Here is a 21,448-nt window from a genome sequence, read left to right as displayed (position 1 = left end):
CCACAAAGAGTTGTTAATTCTAGGAACAGTAACTTTTAGATTTCTATCGATTGATCGTTGTTCTTTGAAATAATGATTTCCAAAGATGACTGTGCATTGGAATCAGCTGGTAGGCTTTTTATAAATAGAATTTCAAGGATCTCACCACAGGCCTCTGCTGGATTTATACCAGAATTTGAATTTGACATTACCAAAAATGTTGCTATGCATGCAATGCAAATGTATTGGGCAACTTTGTCAGCAAGTTTTTAAAACTAGCATATAAAAGAATGTTTCATTCTATGGTTTGGATAGTGTTTGGGGTTTTTGGTAGTAGCTGTCTTGGGCCTTAAGGGTAAGCCTGGCATTGATATGAGTTACCTTTTTGTTTCAGATGTCATCTGGGTGATTCTCAGTGTGGAGGTGGGTGGACTTTTAGGAGTAACGCAGCAGCTGTCATCTTTTGAAACGGAGTTCAACACACAGCCACATCGCAAGGTAGAAGGAAACTTCAACCCATTTGCCTCTCCCCAAAAGAACCGACAATCAGATGAAAACAACTTAAAAGACCCTGGGGGTTCTGAGTTCGACTCGATCAGCAAAAACACATGGGCTCCTGCTCCTGACCAAACTGAGCAAGACCAGGATAGACTGTCACAGAACTCTGTAAATCTGTCTCCCAGCAGTCACGCAAACAACTTATCAGTAGTGACTTACAGTAAGGTAGGTGCCCTTGGAGAAGAGAAGGGGTAGGTGGAGGGCCTTGGGACTTGTGATACCCGCTTCATGGTAAACCTAGAATCCTAGACTGCTGCTCCCTGGAGGAGGTTCTTTAAGACTGCTTAGCTCTCCTGCCAACAGCAACAATGCAAAAACCTACTCCTTTGTCCCTTTCCCCACCCCCGTCTTCATGTCCTGTGGATGTTGCGTCATCCACATTTATAATTTACTCCTGTCTTTCTGCTATGGTTTGGGTGTTGAAAGAGTAAAGTTCTTTACCTTTAGTATTTAAAGAAAAAGAAGGTTGCTCAATTATTTATTCTAAATATTGTTGTTGGGCTTTATTTACTCAGTTTGCATGTCTTCTTGTTGATGTCTTTTCAGTCTTTTATGGCACATCGACTTCCTTATCCACAACCCAGAGAGCCCCAGTGATATTTTTACTTTTCAAATGTGGCGAATAAGTGAGAGAATTGTTTGTTAACTGTGATTTTAAATATTCTGATTGTTGTGAGGTACCCTTCTAGGTGTTTGATTTCTTGATCTGTTTTTCTCTATGCCAGTTGATTAAACAGTGTCTTCACTGTTTGTCTGCTAAGGTAATGATGGTTCCCAGTTGTTGGTTTTGGTTGGCTGAATAAAGTCGTGATGCTGGGAGTTCATTGTTGTAGGTGGTTCACATAGTGGAGTCCTGTGAGCATTCCTGGGCATTCTTCTCTGAATAATAATGCTGCATATTAAGCCCAGTATCCTACCATATTACCACATAAACTGCTATGTCTGTCCTGGCTTCAATTCTTGTTGGCCTTCACCCTAAATTTTAAAAATAAAGTTCATGTTTATTTGAGGGGCAAGTGACTAGTTTGTAAGAATGATATTTTTCTGACCAGTAGTTTGTTGTTTTTATTTTTTCCAAGATGGAGTCTTGCTCTGTTGCCCAGGCTGGAGTGCAGTGGCACGATCTCAGTTCACTGCAGCCTCTGCCTCCTGGGTTCAAGTAGTTCTCCTGCCTCAGGCTCCCAAGTAGCTGGGATTACAGGCACGTGCCACCACGCCCGGCTATTTTTTTTTTTTTTTTGTATTTTTAGTAGAGACAGGGTTTCACCATGTTGGCCAGGCTGGTCTCAAACTTCCGACCTCATGATCTGCCCGCCTCAGCCTCCCAAAGTGCTGGGATTACAGGCGTGAAGCACCATGCCCAATCTGACCAGTAGTTTAAATGTGGTCTAGATCAAGAGGTGAATTAAGAAACCTGGTGATGTGAATCCTCTTTCTACACATTGTCTAGTAGGAAAGACTTCATTCAGTAGTAATAGCATAATGAAGGATTAATTTATTGGTTGATTGAATGGTCAATGCAAAGGATTTTGTGGATTATTGTTAATTGTGCAGGATATAAAAGAAGTAAATTGGCAAGAGAGTAAATTGCCTGTATTTGAGGAAAGACGCTTCACATCTTAACACTAATAAATAAAATATTTTCTTCTAAGCTCCTATTTCTCTAGTATTTTTCCTTAAGTTTAACCCTCCAGAGTCTATGACTGTTCTGGGTGGTAAATGGGTCAGCTCTGGGCTAAATATGCTTTGTTAGAACGGGGACTTGAGTCTGTTGAATTTAATGGGAAGATGAACGTTGACTGAAGCAAAACAAACCAGTTGCCCCTGTGCTTTCTCTAATGAAAGCTGCCTCACCCAACTGTGAGCTTTCTGGCTCGGCCATCACTGCAGTTTTAGGAGAGGGCTGCTGTTCCTGGCCAGGGCATTGCACTTACCTTCCTGAATTGAGAGCCCATTAATTTTTTTCCTCTCCTTTAGGGACTGATGCTTTTTAACCACCTCTTTGATGGTTCTGCAAAGTCATCACAGAGGGTTGGGAATGGTGGGCTGGTGTTTTCTGCCAGTTTTAATTAAAGTCCTACCAGGGTGTTGCTTCTTTTGGAAGGGCTGGACTATGGTGAGGTTACTGACTTATTTCTTTGATGAACTCATGGTATTAAAATGTTACCTAATTTTTTTCATGGACTCTGTAGGATCATTTAGATGTAGCATTTGCAAGAACTGCCGAGAAAAGCTTCCCATTAGAAGTACTATCCAAAAAGACTGTAATGCATTGAAAATGTGAAACTTAGATTCAAAGAGAAATTGGGGTCTCCTTTTTTTCTTAATCTAAGCAGAATCTTAGCATTTATATGAAGCATTGAGCAGATTCTCTTAAGCCATTTCTAGCTAAAGCTGAGTCAGCTCTACTCTAGCTCTCAAGGCTCCTTAGGAATAGAATAGGGTGTAGATAGTCATTGGTAAGTATTCATATATCTGTGCACTGTTTAGAGCAGTGTTAGTGGTACATTAGGAGACTTGAGGACTAAAACGATCTCTACCCACTAGGAACCTACAGTACAGTAGGGGAAATGAAACATGCACAAAGCAATTAGAGAGCAATTCATTCAAAATGAATATGAATTTGGTCAATAGAGAATAATACAGTCAAAATGCATAATTTGTTTTTTGGGGTGTGTGTGTGTGTGTGTGTGTGTGTGTTGTTTTTTGAGATAGTGTCTCACTCTGCCATCCAGACTGGAGTGCAGTGGCACAATCACAGCTTACTGCAGCCTTGACTTCCTGGGCTCAAGTGATCCTCCCATCTCAGCCTCCCAAGTAGCTGGGACTACAGGCTCATGTCACTACAGTTAACTAATTTTTTAAATTTTTTGTAGAGATGGGGTCTCCCTGTGTTGCCCAGGCTGATCCTGAACTCTTGGGTTCAAGTGGTCCTATTACCTTGGCCTGCCGAAGTGCTGAGATTGTAGATGCAATCCACTGCTCCCAGCCTGTATTGTATGTAATGGCTGGAAGGGTGCAGTAAGAGAGAGAAGCAGAGATGAAGTGGAGATGGAATTGAAGGAAAAGGCTTTTCAGAGGATGGATGAGATTTGGAAAGATGGACAGACAGCAAGGACATGGAGAACAGTTGAAGTACCAAGGGCTGAGTGAGTGAGGGACCTGTGGTTGCGAGGTTGGGTGATGGACAATGGGAGATAGGTTCAGTTGGTCACGGCGTGTTTTTTTGAGGAGTAGGGATGAAATAATTATACAAATGACTTTGAAAAGAATTGGTTAAATGGAGGACATCTATCATAAATATGAATGACCATCTGTCTGTCATACATCTTTGATAAAGGTGAGTCTTAAATGCAGAGATAATCCTAAACATTTATATTTGTCTTGAGAATATGTAATTTATTTATTTATAAAGGCAGGCATGCTTGAGGTTCTGAAGTATATACCTGACAAAGTGATGAGATCAGGTATATATCAGTTATTTTTAATTGTTTCTGTGGACTAGGCATCCTACCAAGTACTTTACCTATATCATCTCATTTTTAGATAAGGAAACAAAACCTCTGCCTCTCACTGCCCAGTATCACACAGCCAGTGAGAGGCAGAGCTGGAATTCAAGTCCAGGTGCCACATTACTAAAAGGTATTTCATGGTAGGTGAACCTGGGCTTTCTCTAGATCCTCCTATTGGGCTGGAGATTGTGTTGAGGGAAAGCTTGCATTGAGTTGATGACCAGTAGTATCAAGTTGTGAATGAGGCAGAGTTTAAATAAGACACACAGCTCTTAAGTAATCTGATCATTGACTGTGGCATCTTTTTGACAAGCTCCAGTGTTTGCTGGGTCTCTAGTGACTTTCTTTTTCTGATTGATAAAAAAGATAAAATATTTTTACACTCAAAATACGTAAGCCATGTGGTGTTTATAGTAAATTAGCACCCTTTTATTTGTGAATAAGTAGAGGAAAAAAAAGAGACCTCTGGGGCTATGGAATTGGGAAGCATTTTCAGTTCAGCCCAGGTGCCATCTTTTTTTTTTTTTTTTTTTTTTTTGAAACAGGAGTCTTGCTCTGTCACCCACCATCTCAGCTCACTGCAACCTCCGCCTCCTGGGTTCATGCGATTCTATTGCCTCAGTCTCCCGAGTAGTTGGGAGTACAGGCACACATCACCACACCCAGCTAAATTTTTGTATTTTTAGTATAGACAGGGTTTTTACCATGTTGGCCAGGCTGGTCTTGAACTCCTGGCCTCAAGTCACCCGCCCACCTTGGCCTTCCAAAGTTCTGGGATTACAGGCGTGAGCGACCGCACCTGGCTTGGATGCCATCTTTATCACCTAGATAGGAGGGGGTGCCTGAGGTTCTAGTGTCAGGGCTCACTGAGTTGGCAATACATCTTATTAACTCCAGAGAGATCCCTGCTTGCCATCAAGGCTAGGAAAGAACGTGATGCTCTGGAAGCCTATGACCACACTTTTGGTAGGCGCAGGTAGTTTCTTGCTGCCTCCATAGTTACAGTTTAACTTGCTAAGGTTGGTAGGATGAAGGTAAAAGATTGCTTCAGGCACCTGCACTATGATTGCCTCAGGCACCTGCACTATGAGGGCTGCGTGGATATGTCAACAGAAAGGCCCATCTGTCAGTGCCAGGAACCGGACACCCTGGAGTCCTTCCCAGCCGTTCTTGAATCATCATAAGCTCCCTGAAGCCAGTGCTCTTTCCCTGGGGGGGAACGCCTCCCCTAGCTGCATCCCACAACCCAAAGGGGTTTCTCCCTGTGGGAGAGCTGTCAGAAGGAGTCAGAACAGTAATTACATGCTGACCTGCTTTAAAGATTCATAAATCTGGTTCCCAGCTTTTGTTAGAAATTGGATGGCCTCATTGTCAGCTCAGTTGTGGCTGACCTGTCTGTCCCAGGTGAACAGTGAGATCAAGTACTGGTGAAGGCTAGCAAGTGTTTTAATTTTCCCTTTTTATGTGATTAGCTGAAGAGCTTCTGATAAGTCAGGGTAGGATAGGTGATCACGCTGTTGACTTAAGGCTAACCTTGCTGTGAATTCTAGCACTCTGACTCATCTCTGAGGGCCCAGAGTAGCTGCTGTTTGGACAGTGTGAAACTGATGAAAAACAATTCACAGAGGTGTGGGAAGAGAATAAAAGCCCTGTTAACATTAGATGCACCTTTTTCTTATATGCAGTAATTTTTTAAATGTCATTGTTTTCTAAGAAGGCCTTTACAGAGCAGTAAGACACCAAATGGTCTGATTGAGGACAGCTGGGAATAAGAGTGTGGCTGGCAAAATTGTGGGGCTGTTCTTTAAGACAGCTGTGTGCTTTGGAGCATTTCACTAAAGGAGTAATGATTTACACTGGGAGCTGAAGAGGACCTCCAGATTCATTTGTTTTGTTACTTGAACTGTGGCTCTTATTTTGTGTTTGTTCTTTCTTAAAAAAAAGTGTTTGAGGCTGGTATATGTCATATATTCCCACTTTAAACTGGATTACAGTCTGAGCCACTGTTATTACTTCCATCAAATGCTGTTTCAAAAGGAGAAACTTATTATTATCTTTGTGGGGAGGCTCATCCCTTTCCTCCAGAGCCAGCCCTGCCAAGTGCCATCTGCTCACACACTCGTGCTTGCCGGCTTACTTGTGCTCTTGTTCTCTTCCCCACCCCCACCCCTTTCCGTCTGACAGTCATCCTGTAGAGCATTTTGTATCTGGAGCTAGCAGGAGTCAGTCTGTTTCTGTTACATCAGAAATCAGCTCTTTTTCTCACCTGCTGCTGTCTGTGTTGACTAAGGCATAGAAGAGTTCTTTTCTGTCCGTCCAGGTGAGGGTTTAGAAACAGTAGTGGGGCGTACTGGAGGAGGGTTGGAAAAGGCAGATCTTTTGTTCTATGGGCCTGGAGATGTAACAGCTTGTGGATCTATTATCTACTTTGAAATGGCCAACAAGTTTAACATAATAATAAGGGAAGGGTTTGGAATGACTTCGTGGAATTGGGACCAACATTTGCCCAGGTCATTTGACTAGAAGGTAGGTGGTTGGTGTCTTCAACTGGGCTAGTGCTGATGTGAGGCGTTAAGAGGGCACCAGTGTAACCTTCCCACTGCTGTGAAACCTTAGAATTTTCTTCATTCTCACATGCAGATCTCTCCACGAAAGGTTTAAAGATGGTTCAAAGAGAAACTAGATGGAAAATCGGTGTCACTTGGCCCTCTGGCAAGGAACAGGTAGTAAGAACACACTGTTCTCAGGCCAATGAAAGTACATTAATCAGAGCTGTAAAACTATCATTGATTGAGCACTTACTATGTGCCAGGCACTGTGCTGAGGACTTTTTTAAATTTAATTTTTATTATTAAAATGTATCAATGTACATAGTTTAAGGAACCAGGTATTCTACAAAGCCTATAGCAAAAAACACCAGTAACCTCCCTGCTTCCCATCCTTGTTTTTATTCCTCAGAAACAGTAGGCTCAGTGCTTGACATGCATTACTTCATGTAGTCCACATGTACCATGATAAAAGTATTGTCACAGTTACTGAGACTGATTCAGTGATTTGCCCAAGGTCACGTATCTGGGTGATAAGACCAGTATACCAAGAAAAGCAGTTATTTTTGATTCCTAAGTGTGCCCTGCTCTCTTAACATTGCACTGCATTGCTTCCCAATTGCAGTGTTCAGGTGCACATTTTTATTAGCTGGGCCGCCAGCTGTGGGCTTTCTGTAATGCACAGCTACATTTTAAATGAGGATTAAGGCAGTTATTGACCAAATATTATGTGACTTTTCTACTATTAAACCTCTTCTCCCCACAAGCTATTGCTTTCTCTCTAGCCTCCAAGAAGGGAAAAGATTCCCTGGAAGCTTCCGTAGTCACTTGGGTTTAGGTTTTGTTGGCATTGAAGTTTTCATTAACTCACTTTTGTTATAGCAGCATCTGTACTTTTTGATGTCACAGACACACAAGGACCAAACCTGTCTATGTTCCTTGATAGTGGCCACAAGATACGGTCTCTGGGGTCTTATTTTTCTGGGACAAATAAAAAAATCTCCCTTTGAATATACTGAGTATTTTAGAATTAGAACATACGTAGGGGCTGTCCTACAGTTCCTTTAAAGTCGAGTTTTGTTTCTGTAAAGCCTATCTGGAGAAAGAATATTTTAGGCAGAGGACAACCAGTACAAGCCCTGCAGTGGAAGTTTGCCTGGTGTGTTCAAGGGATAGCAAGGAGGCCAGTGCCTGGAGCAGAGCCACGAGAAGGAGGGTAGAAGGAGATGAAGCCAGGGGACAGAGACCAGATTGTGGAGCATTTTGTGGGCCCTTGTAAAGCTTTGGGCTTTTGCTCTGAGGGATAATGGGAGCCATTAAAAGGTTTTCAATAGAGGGGTGATATTATGTGACTTAATGCTGTAAAAGGAGCACTCTGGCTCTTGTGTGGTAAATACAGGGCAAGGGTAGGAGCAGGAGACCAACAGGGAAGTCAGTGCAGTCATCCAGGCAAAGAGTGAGTGGTTCAGATCAGGTTGGTGGCAGCAGAGGTAAGAGAAATGGTCCATGTCTGGATCTATTTAGAGCTAACAGGATTTCTAATAGGTTGGAAGGGGATGTAAGAGAGAATAAAGGGTGACACCAGGGTTTTTGGCCTGAGCAATTAGAGGGCTGGAGCTACCATCAATGGAGAGGGGAAAAGATGTAGAAGTGGTAGAGATGAGGGTTCCATTTTGGATACATTGGATATTTATATAAGCATCTAAATGGAGGTGTCAAGTGGGCTGTTGCATATCCAAGTTGGATATAGAGTGTAGGAGAGAAGGCTAGGTGGAGATATAAATTTGAGAGTTATGTCACATGGATGGCATCTATTGCTGTAAGATTGGATGTGATTCCATAAATGATGAGTAGAGGTCAAGGTTTCTCAGCTGACTGATTAAGATTGAGACTGTTGACATTTTGGGCCAGTTAAGTCTTTTGTTTTTTTAAAAAGAAGGCAAGGATATATGTGTCTCATGTGTTATACAGTGGTTAGCAGCATGCCTGGCCTTTTACCCACTAGATGACAATAGTACCGCCCTCCCTCCTCACAGTGTAACAACCAGAAATGTTTCTTGGCTTTGCCAGATGTCCCTTGGGAGGCAAAATTTGCCCGTTTGTGAACCTGTGGCATAGTTAGAGGTCCAAGGACTGAGCTTAAAACTATCTGTCTAACATGTAAACCATTTCATACTATCCAAATTACCTTTACTGCTTTTATTCTTATTCTTCAGTCACAACACACTTGTGACTTTCATAGTTATAATCTTCATTTGAAAAAATTATAGGGAAGTGTTATAAGTAACTTGCTCACATTCACACAGCAAATTGAAGGTGGGCTATGGGGTGGAGCCTCCAGGGATCCAATTTGAGTCTAATGTTCTAGACCACACCACAGTGAGGTTTGCTGGCAAGTGAAGTTTGTTGGCGTTCTCTGAAGGTAGCTTTTACACTTAGTGTCAGGTCACAGAGACCTCTTCATTCATCTGTAGGAACTGCAAAAGAATTTGTGGCCGATAGGAAGCGACGTAGAGCAACCAAGGGACCTGCCCCAGTTGGCTGGCAGATTAGCACATTCTGTACCAGAGGGACTTGCCAGGAGACTCTGGGCTTAATATTTTGATGATTCTCTTTTGAAAACCCAGAAGAGCCAGTAAAGTCCTCCCAGCCTTGCTGGTGTTTACATTGGCATGAATGTTGTGTGGATTTTTTAAATAAATTAAGCAAACACTGTGGGCCTTAGAAAATGTCTTTTGTTGTTTGTAACATTACTATCTGACTAAGAATAAAAAGTATCTCCAGGAACTTTCCTTTTTGTACCTCAGTAGCTTCAAAGCTGTCCAACACCATTTTATTTGCTTTGGGCCCTGAGCATTGTTTTAGGCTGTTCTGATCCTGTGCACTCTTATAGCTGAAGCAGAGCTAATGTTCCCAAGATTGCCAGCATGTTTTATTTTGGTTTTAAGGGCTCATTGTCTTCCCTACACTCTGAATTCAGCATTTTAATTTCTGGTGAACATTCTCAAAGTAGGACTAGTGAAATTATAGGTTCAAACAGATAAAATATAATTCAAAAGTGTAAGATTTGTCTCCTGGAATAGATGCTCAGGTTTCAAAAGACTTGTTCTCACCTAAGTCTGCTGTAATTGTATTCCAGCAGGACCAGAACAGAATGTAAGGTTAAGAACTGTTGTATCTCAGAGAAAATGGGAGCTTCCTTAGAGCTGTGGATGTTCTCCTGCAAAGGTTTGAGGGTCTTAGGCTTTTTGCTGTGATTTCACTGCCTACAGGCCAGATAAAACCGTTTGCTTTACACAGTCAATAATACTGACTAATATTATTCAGTCAGCAAGTGAGGTCTCCAGAGTGCTCAACCATTAATCCCTTTCTTCAAAGAATTTACTGTCTGATAGATAACATAGATGTGACTAACCCATAGGAAAGAATAAGAGCCAGTAAGGGTCAAGTCGAGTTCCAATTGACTTTCAAGTGATCATAGGAATTTGGGGACTGGCAAAGCAGTAAGGCTTGGAGTAATCAGGAAAGTGATTCCTTGATGGAGGATGGATTCAAACTCAATTGGAGGGAAGAAGAACCACATACAGGAAGGCCCAGAGGCAACCACAGGCAGGGTGTGTTCACAGGACATTGGCCAGCCTGGCTGTGGTGAGTGAGGTGTGCTTAAAGAGGGTGGGGTGAATTTTAGAGGAAGACCTTTAAAAGCCAAGCAAAGCAGAGTTCACATTTAATATGAAAGGAGAGAGTGCCACCAATGCTTTTGAGTAGGGGAGTAGCAAGATGAAACCAAATATAGCTGAAAGGAACCAAGAAGGACAGAGACAACTTACTCTCTTCCCTTAATCCACCAGCCATTGTGGGCGCTGATGCCTGTCAATTAATTGTAAGATACACAGGGAAAATGATGGCTTCTAAGGAAGGGGTAGTTGACAGAAAGTTACAGGAGCTTGAATGGCAAATCTGAGAGAAAGTTTGGACCAGCAGCCTTACCCTGTGTCCTAGCAGGGTGGCTCCATGACTCGGAACGTGAATAAGCTTCCATTGTGTGGGTGTCCTCCCCAGTGAGACTCTTACTGGCTCTTTCTTCCATTTTAGGAATCTCCTCTGCCCTAGGAGATGACCATGAAAGAGTTCTGTATAACAGCATCCCACTTGGATTCTAGCACACTTGCTGTTACATCAGATCTTTGCCGCTAGATTTCTGAATAACAAATAGCTTTTTCTGAAATCTTTACTAAAAGGGGAAGTCAGACTCAGCTAGGATCCTCTACTTCCATGTAGAAACTTTGAATAATGTGTTTTTATTCACAATTATGTTTGAGTTTTATTTTTCATGGTTTAAAAAAAAAAATTATAAGGGGGGTAAGGGGCAGGTGAAGGCTATGGGAGTTGCCTTTGGCCATGGGGGGCTTTGGATGGATAGGAGGATGGATGACAGGGAGGATGTATGGAGGGAGGAGGGATGGAAGTATGGATGATAGAGGAACAATGGAGGGATGGCTGATGAAGGGTTGGATGAATGGGTAGACAAGAAGTTCCCCCACAGGACTGTAGAGGTTAATTAAGAGCAACAGAAAAACTACAGAGGCAAAAGTAAAAAGTTGTTTTTATAGAGCTTTAAGAATATATTCGGCACACTTATAACTGAGTTAAATGTTTTGGCACAATCAGAAGGCCTGGTTGAACTGAGCCTGCCCTGTGATCAGCCGTTGAGCATAAAAGTAGGGTTTTTTCCTATTCTTTGGCTGGTTCTAATGCTCAGTTTCAGCCAGTGCATCAAATACATCTTTGAATTTTGGGAGACAAAATCACATGAAAGTGACTTGAACAGGCCAGATACAGTGGCTCACACCTGTAATCCCAGCACTTTTGGGAGGCCGAGGCAGGCAGATTACCTGAGGTCAGGAGTTCTAGACCAACCTGGTCAAGATGGTAAAATCCTATCTCTACTAAAAATACAAAAACTAGCCGGGCATGGTGGTACACGCCTGTAGTCCCAGCTACTTGGGGGGCTGAGGCAGGAGAATCACTTGAACCCAGGAGGTGGCGGTTACAGTGAGTCGAGATCATGCCTCTGCATTTCAGCCTGGGCGACAGAGTGAGGCCAACATTAAATCATCTGCAGAAGTCCTTCTCTCATGCTGAAGTGGCCCTGCTATGCCACTGGCAAGCCTCCCGGAGCAGTCAGAAGGTACTAAGGAAAGGGCCCTGGCTTGCGCATTCCTGAGGGAGTGCTCATTGCCCTGCTCATTACTCCAGTACAGACTTAATTTTATTTCTGGTTAATGAGAGACTAATGGGTTTCATTAGGGCCTAGTTAGTTTTGGCCCTCGCCAGCCAGGGCAGACCTGTGAGCAGGGCCTTGCCACACAATGTTTGCAGTACAGAATCAGGACAGGACTTAGTACTAAACCCTGTATTCTTCTGTGTTTGCATTCAGTGTACATAAGTGATACAAAAGGAGCACTAGGTGGGAGAAGCACTGACCAGAATTGACGCAGGAAATGAGGAGGAGGAGGGTCCTCATGGTGTTATCTGGTAATGCCATCCATATACACCGAGAGAGCTTATTATTTCACAGCCATAGAGCAAACGTGCCTGTCTTTTTATTAACCTGTGGGAACCTTCTTATTTATTTAAATCAAGTCACAAATAAAAACAAAATAAAGACAGGTATGTGAAAGTTCCTGTGTTGTGATTTATCTAAACAGCAAGCTTTCGTGTAGAGAAAGAGTAACCCAAAAAGCTCTCAATGAGACATCCTTTTTTCATTAGGAATTTCAGCCTTCTTTTTTTTCCTGGAAGGTTAAAAAACAGGCTGACTCACCAGTCAGTGTATTTCATAATTAATACTTGAGTCTGCTATGTGCAAGGCAGAAATAAGTGGCAGGAACAGTTTCTACCCTCATACAAGGGCAGCCTGCTCTCCTTATAGCACTGTCCTGCCTACTGTTGAATATAGGTGAATACAGTAAAAAAAAAAACAACAAAAAAAAAACACAACGAACTGACATAGAACAAATGCCTGTTTTTTAGCACTTTGGCATACAGTTAATGTCTTCTGTCGGTGACAGTTTTTCAGTACTCCTTTTTGGAAAGGTTATTTTAACTTCTGTGTAATTTGAGGAAGGACTCGAAGATATTGCAGGTTTACCCTCACATGAAATAAGTGATAACCAAGTCACTGACTAGGAGTGATTCTTGCTATTCAACAGAAGCAACTATAAATTATTGTGTAAAACAAATCAGACAGTTATTTTTAGGTTTGCTTTGAGGACAGGATCATAAGTACTGGATCTTAAATTTTCCTTTCAGGAGATTATTAAGGATGAGACTGAGCTCATCTTTATGTCTGTAAATGTTCTCTAACAGTATTTTAGGGCTAAGCACAGCCCTAAAATTCAGCACTTTGGGAGACCAAGGTGGGAAGGTGACTCGAGGCCAGGAGTTCAAGACTAGCTGGGCAACATAGTGAGAGCCCCCCGCCTCTAAAATAAAATATATATATTTTTAATTTTAGGAAATTAGCCAAATAACGGCTTGTAGTAGCTATGATTACCTTGTGGAAATGGAGTTCAGGGCTTGGCCCATCTACTGTAATCATTCGGCTGGCCTAAGATAAAAGTCTTTTCCCCAACGCTGGTGAGCAGGAGGTGTTACTGCCTTAGCTAATGACTGTGGAGCCTCTGTGCTTTAAGAGGGCTTGTCTGCTCTCTGGCCAGGTTGAACTTAGGTCCCCATGCTCATACTTATGACAGCTGGTCAATGAAAAGCTTTGGGGAAGCTGAGGCAAAACAAGCAACACCTCAGCCCCTATGGACCTGAACAGTTTCTTATCCCCTAGCGGATGCGGGGCTGCTCAGTGTAGCCTTTGGAAATCCATTTCTATGTAAGTGGTGTAGGCCCTGGGCAACTGGCCTTTAGACCTGGAGTCAGATACCAGAATTTTTTTCTGGGTTTGAGTATTTATACCTTCCATTAGCATGGATAAGCCAGTCTTGCTGCTAGTCCCTATGTGATAGGACATAATTCTTTATAGAGGAGAGTGGCTTTCTGCCTCAAACTCACTGGGTTTTATAATCAGCATGATGGCTTTGATTTTTGCTTGAGTCAAAGTTGAATTGAGGCTTCTGTGGTACCACCTGATGCATCTACCCCTTGATCTGTTTTCCTTATTAGTGGTACAAGTGTTAACAGGAGGTATTTCCAGAAGAGAGTGAACATTATCTGTATTGCCAGATCCTACTTTTAGGCTAGGATGGTCTTTGGGTACCAGAACCGGTTACACCAGGTCTTAGAATTCCAGCGAAACCTGAAATGTGGATGGGGCTCCCATTTTGAAGGTACCTCCATCCAAAAGGTACCTCCATGGTCTTCTCGCTTGGCCTGCTGCCATAGAACTCCCTAGACAAGCTGTTCTTGGAATCTCTGCCAGGTTTTTCCTCTACAACTGGTGTTGTGTTGCCTGTGTTCTGTGATCCACAGGAGACACCTATGGCCCTGCATGTGGGGAGTCTAGATCATAAAATAGTTTCCAGATAGAGTTGGCACTCTCTCTCTTCCTTGAAGTGATGGTAATTAATTTTGGGGTAAGGAAAATAGAGCTTTTTCATGAAGGCGTCTTCCCCCACCAATTAAACAACAATTCTAATATGTAGTTCTCTGGATGAAAGAATTAGGTACCATTTTTCTTTATATTTTTCTTTATTTTTAATACAGGGGAAAAGCTGTACAAATGCATTTTTCTTTATGAAAGGCATGGAACATCAGTAAATAGAGGATCAACAATAACCATAATCTAAACTAGTTAAGTGCCACACTGAATGGTCAGGGCCAGGGCACTCAAATGGAAATCTGAAAGTGCACATGTCTTTATTCCTGTTTCTGCTAATTGCATAGAACCCATTTTATTTATCTGTTATGTGGGAATGTGCAACAGCTCTTTGGCAAAGTCATTAACTCCCATCAAGTATTCGAGACAAAACATAAGGCTAGTACTTGCTTTATAAAGGCCCACATGAAGTATGTAGAGCTTTGGACTGGAAAGCAGTTAAATTTAGGGTAAAGGGGTAAATATTTCATAGGAAACAAATGCTGTTTGTTTTTTGAATTTTCTTTTTTCTTTAATTTATTATTATTTTTTTCCTGACCCTCAGAACATGTGACTTTATTTTATTTTTAAGAGAGAAGGTCTTACTCTGTCTCCCAGGCTGAAGTACAGTGGTACAGTCATAGCTTACTGCAGCTTCGACCTCCTGGGCTCAAGTGATCCTCTGGCTTCAGCCTCCTGAGTGTCTGGGACTACAGCCATGCATTGTGCTAATTGAAAAAAAATTTTTGTGTGTGGAGATGGAGTCTCACTGTGTTACCCAAACTAATCTCCAACTCCTCACCTCAAGCAGTGCTCCTGCCTTGGCCTCCCAAAATGCTAAGATTATAGATGTGAGCGACCATGCCCAGCCAGGTTTTCATTTTTCTGTGCATTTTTTTCTTCCTGCACGGAGACCTTTGAGCATTGTGTTGATTCTAAACCTTAAAGGAATTGAAGCTTTTGTTGCTTTCCTTGGGTCATTCTGGATGAATGATTGTTGTTGGGAACTGCTGAGTCAGAGCAGCTTGTTTTAAGCTGCTTTACTTTCTCTTAGGTTGGTGCAAAAGTTACTGTGTTTTTTTCCATTAACAGTAATGGCAAAGGCCAGGCATGGTGGCTTCATGCCTGTAAATCCCAGCATTTTGGGAGACCATGGCAGGCAGATCATGAGGTCAAAAGTTCAAGACCAGTATGACCAATATGGTGAAACCCTCTCTCTACTAAAAAATAGCTGCACATGGTGGTGCGCACCTGTAATCCCAGCTACTCAGGAGCCAAGGCAGGAGGATTGCTTGAACCCGAGAGGTGGAAGTTACAGTGAGCCAAGATCATACCACTGCACTCCAGCCTGGGTGATAGAGCAAGACTGTCTCGTGGTGGGGGGAAATGGCAAAAACTGCAATTACTTTTGCACCAACTTGATACCTCTGATGTATGTGACCCTCCTACCAGGCCTTTCAAAATGGAATCCAAGAGCCCTTTGCTGCGCCAGCCCACGCTTGCTCGAGTGGGTGGATGCTCTGGCTGCTGAGACAGTTGGAGCCATAGCTTGTCTGCCAGAGGCATGGTTTGCTCGGGCTGGCAGCCATGTGGCATTTTGGCAAACGCCAGCTGCTTCCTTCACCAGTGCTGTGCCCTTAATCAGGTTGCTTCACCTCTCTGAGCTTGGAGATCATACTTGTCTCCTTGTGAGGGTTAAAGAGAACGTGTTAGATGCTACTACTGGATGCTCCATTGGTGTTGGCCTGTCCGTTCCCCAAATCATCTCCTTGGGATTTTTTTGTTTAGTGATACCACCAAGCAGCTAGAGACACACTTCTGGTTTTGGGAGGCTTTATATGGAAAAACAAAAAGCAGGGATTGGGGAGGAAGCACACGTCATGGCCCAGCATGTTCATGGTTTGTGTAGCTGCTTTTGATGTTGGCACATCTTAGTGTCTTACTCTTATCAGGGGAAGCAAGACTGTGAAGACTCTTCCACTCAGCCAAGCAACATAGAAAGTGCCTTTGGCAAGCTGGAATAAACCTCAATATGTGGCCAGGGAGAGCTAGGGTGGGGAGAAGGAATACTGCAGTCCATCAAATTTGGTTTTGAATCTTGACTCTGTCTCTTACCACGTGATTTTTTGTTTAAATTGAAGGAGGATTTTGCTCTGTTACCCAGCCTGGAGTGGTGCAGTGGGGCAATCACAGCTCATTGCAGCTTTGGCCTTCCAGGTTCAAGTGATCCTGCCACCTCAGCCTCCCAAGTAGCTGGGACCATAGCCATAGGCCACCATACCTGGCTAATTTAAAAAAAAAAAAATTATAGGAATACGTTCTGACCATATTGTCCAGGCTAGCCTCAAGCTCCTGGGCTCAAGTGATCCTCCTGCCTTGGCTTTCCAAGGTCCTGGGATTACAGGTGTGAACCACCGCACTTGGCCTAACCACATGACCTTGAACAAGTCTTAGTCTCTGCAGTAAAATGGGTGTCAGTGAAATAGGTGTTGTAATACTCACCTGGCTTTTAGGGGAGAGGTGGGGATTAAAGGCAATGTAGGATAAGCCCCTAGTACTGTGCCTGAGACTTAGGTGCCAAGTAGGTTGCTGCTATTTCTTCTACAGTGTTTTTGCTGATAGATGTGTAGTTAGCTAGCGGTAGCCTTACATCTGAAGTTAAGGTGCATAAAGTGGCATATGAGAATCTTGAGCAGAGTGGTTGAGACATTTTTGTCAAGAAGGAAATAGGAAAGCTTTGTGACCTGGGTGGAGGAAGGTTGGCATCGACTGGTCTACCATCTGAAAGATGGGGGAGTTACCTCTCCACCCTCCTCCTCTTTGGATGGTGGATTCAGTGAGAAGCTTAGCAACTTGAAATGTACTGATCTTTGGCCTGCTGAGGTTTTGTATAGCAAAGACCCTCAGGCCTTGTCTGTGCATTGGGGCTTCCTTGTGACTCACTGGGAACCACAGATTCCTGCACTGGGTTTGGTTGTCAAGTTGCACTGCTGTGTCTACCATCACTGACTATCTTCACTCTCTTCCAGGGGCTCCATGGGCCTTACCCCTTCGGCCAGTCTTAAACGGGTGTCAGCAAGAAGAAAAATTAACAAAAGACAGAAGGCCTGACTTTGGGGGGTAGGGCAAGGGGTTCCTCTGGATTGCAGACCACATCGCACAGACCCCTGGCTCTGACCCCCTCTCATCCTGGAAGAAGAGGAAGAAGCAGAACAGACTAGTTTTGAGTAAACTCAGTATGCATGTGTGAATGCTGAATCCCAGGAATGGTGTTGAGGCTACCAAGAAGAAATCCATGCAGCCACTTTGGGTTTTGTTTATATAGGCATCAGTCTAACAAGTCATTAGGTCACTGGGGAAGGGGGAAGAAGTTTAAAATGGGGGAAAAAGCCATCTTTTTAAACAAAAATTATTTTGCCTACAGAGAGGTTGTAGTTTTGAGCACATGCTAATTTTTTCCCCTTTCCCTACTTTTATTTTTTTAAATAAGGGATAACATATTCTTTATAGAATAGTGCTTGCTCTGGAAGAGATTCAGGTAAAAAGTTGGCATGGCATATTTGAGGACTCTGCGGATCAGTGCTACAGGAGTACATCTGCTGTGCCACATGACTCCAGAAGTCTCTGACGCCATTTGTTTTTAATGGCATCAGCCAATGAGTTGTCACCCCTTTCCTCCTCTTTTCTCTTTAATCTTCTGTTGATTTACACCTTTGACATTTGTATTTGTCAACCCTGTGGCTTGTTAGCATCAGAACCTCTCTGAAGACCAAACTTCCCTGTGTGGCCAGCAGAGGAAGCCTTGAGGATAGATCTCGGGTGACGTGGGATTTTCTGAGCCCGAGAGGTGTCCTTCTGCATACCCTTGTAACAATTCAAATTGCTTTTCTTCCATGTTTCTCTTGGCAGAGAGAAATGCCGTCATGCTTACTGCTCTTTTGGATTCTTCATGCAGTGGCTTCCCATTTGCTCTGGGAACAGTGCCTCGGTGCTGGGTGTATGTATGCACCACGTGTGCACGCACGGGTGTTGGTGCAACTTGCCAGCAGGTGTGCAGCAGGCAAGCTTTGAAGGCAGCCCATGCTTCTCTGTTGTCACACAACTCCTTTCCCTGTTTCCCTTCGGTTGTCCTCTGTGATAATTTCACAGCCTGTTAGTAGAGACTGAGCTGTTAAGGTATAAAAATACAACCCCAGATGGGGAATTTGTCATGGGGAAGGGCTAGCCACTGCCTACTTGATCTTGGAGACCACAATTAGATGGAAATGAGAGGACCTCCACAGCCCCGCCTCCCTGCCAGGATGCTTGGTTATTGGCTGGGAGGTGGGCAGGTGGCAGCCCAGCTGAAGCAAGAGGCTGATTGGCTGGCTGCTCACTCAGGCAGGTGCCCGCCCCGGCATCCTGTGGATTCTGAGCAGGTTGAGATGTGGATCTCTCCATGGGAAGCTTGAACCAGGCTAGAACAGCTGTCTGCCAAAGATACAAGAATATGCAAACTCCCTCATCTCTTCTCACCCCGCTCCTTCCCTCAAGTCTTAGTTGGTTTGAGAGCCAAGGATATGGATCCAGGGTGCTGTTGCAGGGTCACCTGCCTGTTATCACACCCCTATCCAGCTGGGTGATGGGTGAGGGCGTGAGACAGGCAGGGAGACCAGGTGATGAGTGGCTGCAAGGAGTCATATAGCCTGGGTGTGGGTGAGGGTCTGCCTGCCTGTTTCTGTCTGGGTGTCTGAGTTCCAAAAAATGTGTGTTGTTTGTTCCTCCTCATCCTCTTCTGAGACTCTTGTTTTTTTAAAGCTTGATTGTGGGAGAAAAGCTTGTGTGAAATTCCCTCTTCACCTCCCCGCCCCCCCCAAAAAATAAAAGGGCACATAGCCTTTATTCCACTGGAGAAGCCCTGGGGGTGGGTGGAGCCAGCCTGCTGAGAAGCGTGGTGCAGCTGGGTCTGGGACTTGACTAGAGCTTACTCTGGAGCATCTACTTTCTGAACACATAGGAGTGCTCCGTTTCCTAGCAGAGCAGAGGGAAGTCCCTGCCAGGTGCCCACACCATAGGCCTCAGGATGGCGTTTTGTCTGAGGGCCTCATTAGGCCCAGACTGCTGCTGCTGGTACCAGTCTCCTGAGACACTGCCACCCTGGAGCCCATGCATGCCCAGCTGTTCTTACTGCTTAGTAGCCTTGAAGCAGCATATCTCCACTGTCCCTGGCAGGATCGTGGGAGGCTTTACAACCCCTGCTTTCCTGACTTCCTCATCTGTCCAACACTGGGTGCCCCTTCTCAGTTTCCCAGCAGGGGCTTCATGGGCCCCCATCAGTGGGTCTGGGCCTGCCAGAGTCATCCTGCTCTTCTCTTGCTGCTAGGCAACATCACTTGGCAATTTAAACATCCCAAGCACCTTGTCCCCCTTCCCAAGAACAAAACGTTTCTGTGCACATCCTTGGAGGCGAGGTGAGCTCCTTGCAGAGGGCCAGAGCAAGTGCAAGTCTTGGAGTGCAGGCAGAGGGGTCCATGACTTCCCCAGCCCAGGGAGGGTATCAGTATCATTCATTCTCTCCCCTCACTTGTATGAGTTCAGAGCAATGCCTGGAGCCCCTCTCTGCACCCCTGCCTAGTGGGGTGGCAGTGGCTACCTCTCAGCCCCAATAGTACCTGCTCCTCTTAGAACCTTCAAGTAGCAGGCCACCTCTGGGCAGGACCACCTGCGTCTGGTACCCAGAAGGTGAGGCAGACACTATGCTTAGGTGATAGGGTCTGAACCTAGTTGGGGAGACAGAGGGGTTCAGACCTGGGAAGAATCTGTCAGTGTGCATGGAGTGAGGTGTGTGTGTATGTGGATGGATGTGCACGTGTGCATGCCTTTTTTCTTTTTGCCATGAGGACAGTTGAATTTGGGGCATTTTTCTACAAGAAGCAGTCAGCCTCTCCTTTATAAGGACTGGCTGTAACCTTAAGGATATCAAAGTTACTTCCAGCCTGGAGAGAAACTCACCAAACAGCTGGTGTGGCCTGAGAGTGGCCATGGTGGGAAATGGGCATGAGAATAAATACCTCCCCAAATTCAATCTGAGCCCAGCAGGAGAGGATGGTAGGGTTGCTAGGGCTCAGAAGTGCAAGCTGATTACCCACCCCACCCTGCCTCGCCGTACCTTTCCTTTGTTTCCTTGGGTGAATGCAGGAGCAGCAGTGGCTGCCCTTCCCACATGGACAGTGGTGTATGTAGAGAGCAAGCTGGGTGGATGTTTGTGGTGGGGCCTCATGGTGCCTAGGAGGAGATAAAGATGAGGAGGTTTTTCCTTACTGTATAAATGAATATTTGTATGATTAAATTAACACACACCAAAAAAAAAAAAAAAAAAAAAAAAACTGTTTTCATGTGTATTGGTTTTATTGCACCCTCAAGCCTCCTGTAAACTTGCATGGCCCCGTAATGGCTCTATGATGTGCACTGTTTGGTCTCTGGTCCTTACCCTTTTGCAGATGGGAAAACTGAGACCCTGAGGTTCATTTTATGTTTGGGAAATTAGTCCTGGGTTTGTAATGGGATCTCCTGTCCTTTCTGTTGCCCAGGGACCAGGAAGGTAATGAAACTGCCTCCAAATGGCCTGTAGGTCACCAGGGTGCCATGCCTCTGTTGATCACCACTGTATCCCCAGCACACAAGAAATGTCAGCCAAGCTAGCACTCATCAGCCAGCAAGGATTGTTTGGGCCTTACTGTGTGATGACTAGCAGACAGCACAGATTCAGAAGTCGCACAGGAAGAAGGCAGAGCAACACAGCGTCTTCCTATTGGGAAAGCAGACAAGTTGGAGGTGGGGACCCTCACCTTATTCCCAGCTGGATTCCTGCCATCCCGAGTTTAGAAGAGAGAATGCATCTTGTTTCCCATGGTTTGGTATAGTTCTGGGTGCTCAGGGCGTCCCTAGCTTTTTATGGATTAGGTAGGTCTCAGTAGGCTGGACTGGGAACTTGAGAGTTAGGTAGGGACCACACTCCAGGCAATTGGCAAATGGACTTGGAACCCACCCCACATGAGACAGTGTGTTTACCTTGACGGGGAACCGGATGAGGGGAGAATGTTACCCAGTCGTCAGATTGCATTGCCCAGGAGTCAGCCTGAAAGAAACTTAATTGGCACATATGAAGCAGTACTGTAGTACTCTTAAGAGCTCAGGTTTGTCCTCAGTCATATCATCACCGCTTTGTGTTGAAGAGAGTGAGTGAAAGGGTTGTTGCCTGAGTCTCACAGCTTAATGGATGA

The 21,448-nt window shown here is 44.3% G+C and overlaps 1 protein-coding gene across 4 annotated transcripts in view; it reads left to right on the top strand.

The window, feature by feature from the left end:
• ILRUN (inflammation and lipid regulator with UBA-like and NBR1-like domains) overlaps positions 1-20,530 on the top strand; it is a 113,119-nt gene extending 92,589 nt beyond the window's left edge. For 2 of the 4 annotated variants that reach the window (XM_032253468.1, XM_032253466.1), the window contains 2 exons: positions 374-702; positions 17,216-20,530. In XM_032253468.1, the coding sequence (XP_032109359.1) occupies positions 374-702; positions 17,216-17,251 (365 nt within the window). In that variant the 3' untranslated portion in view covers positions 17,252-20,530. Of the gene's footprint in view, positions 1-373; positions 703-1,083; positions 2,196-17,215 lie in introns of those variants that run through there. The other 2 variants (XM_032253467.1, XM_032253465.1) reach the window with 1 other exon arrangement.
• Positions 20,531-21,448: the final 918 nt, after the last annotated feature.

Source organism: Sapajus apella, unplaced genomic scaffold, assembly GCF_009761245.1.
Source record: "Sapajus apella isolate SASKATOON/1434 unplaced genomic scaffold, GSC_monkey_1.0 scaffold83, whole genome shotgun sequence".
NCBI lineage: Eukaryota > Metazoa > Chordata > Mammalia > Primates > Cebidae > Sapajus > Sapajus apella.
The sequence above is the reverse complement of the archived record's forward strand: the minus strand, read 5'-3'. Positions and strand labels throughout refer to the sequence as shown.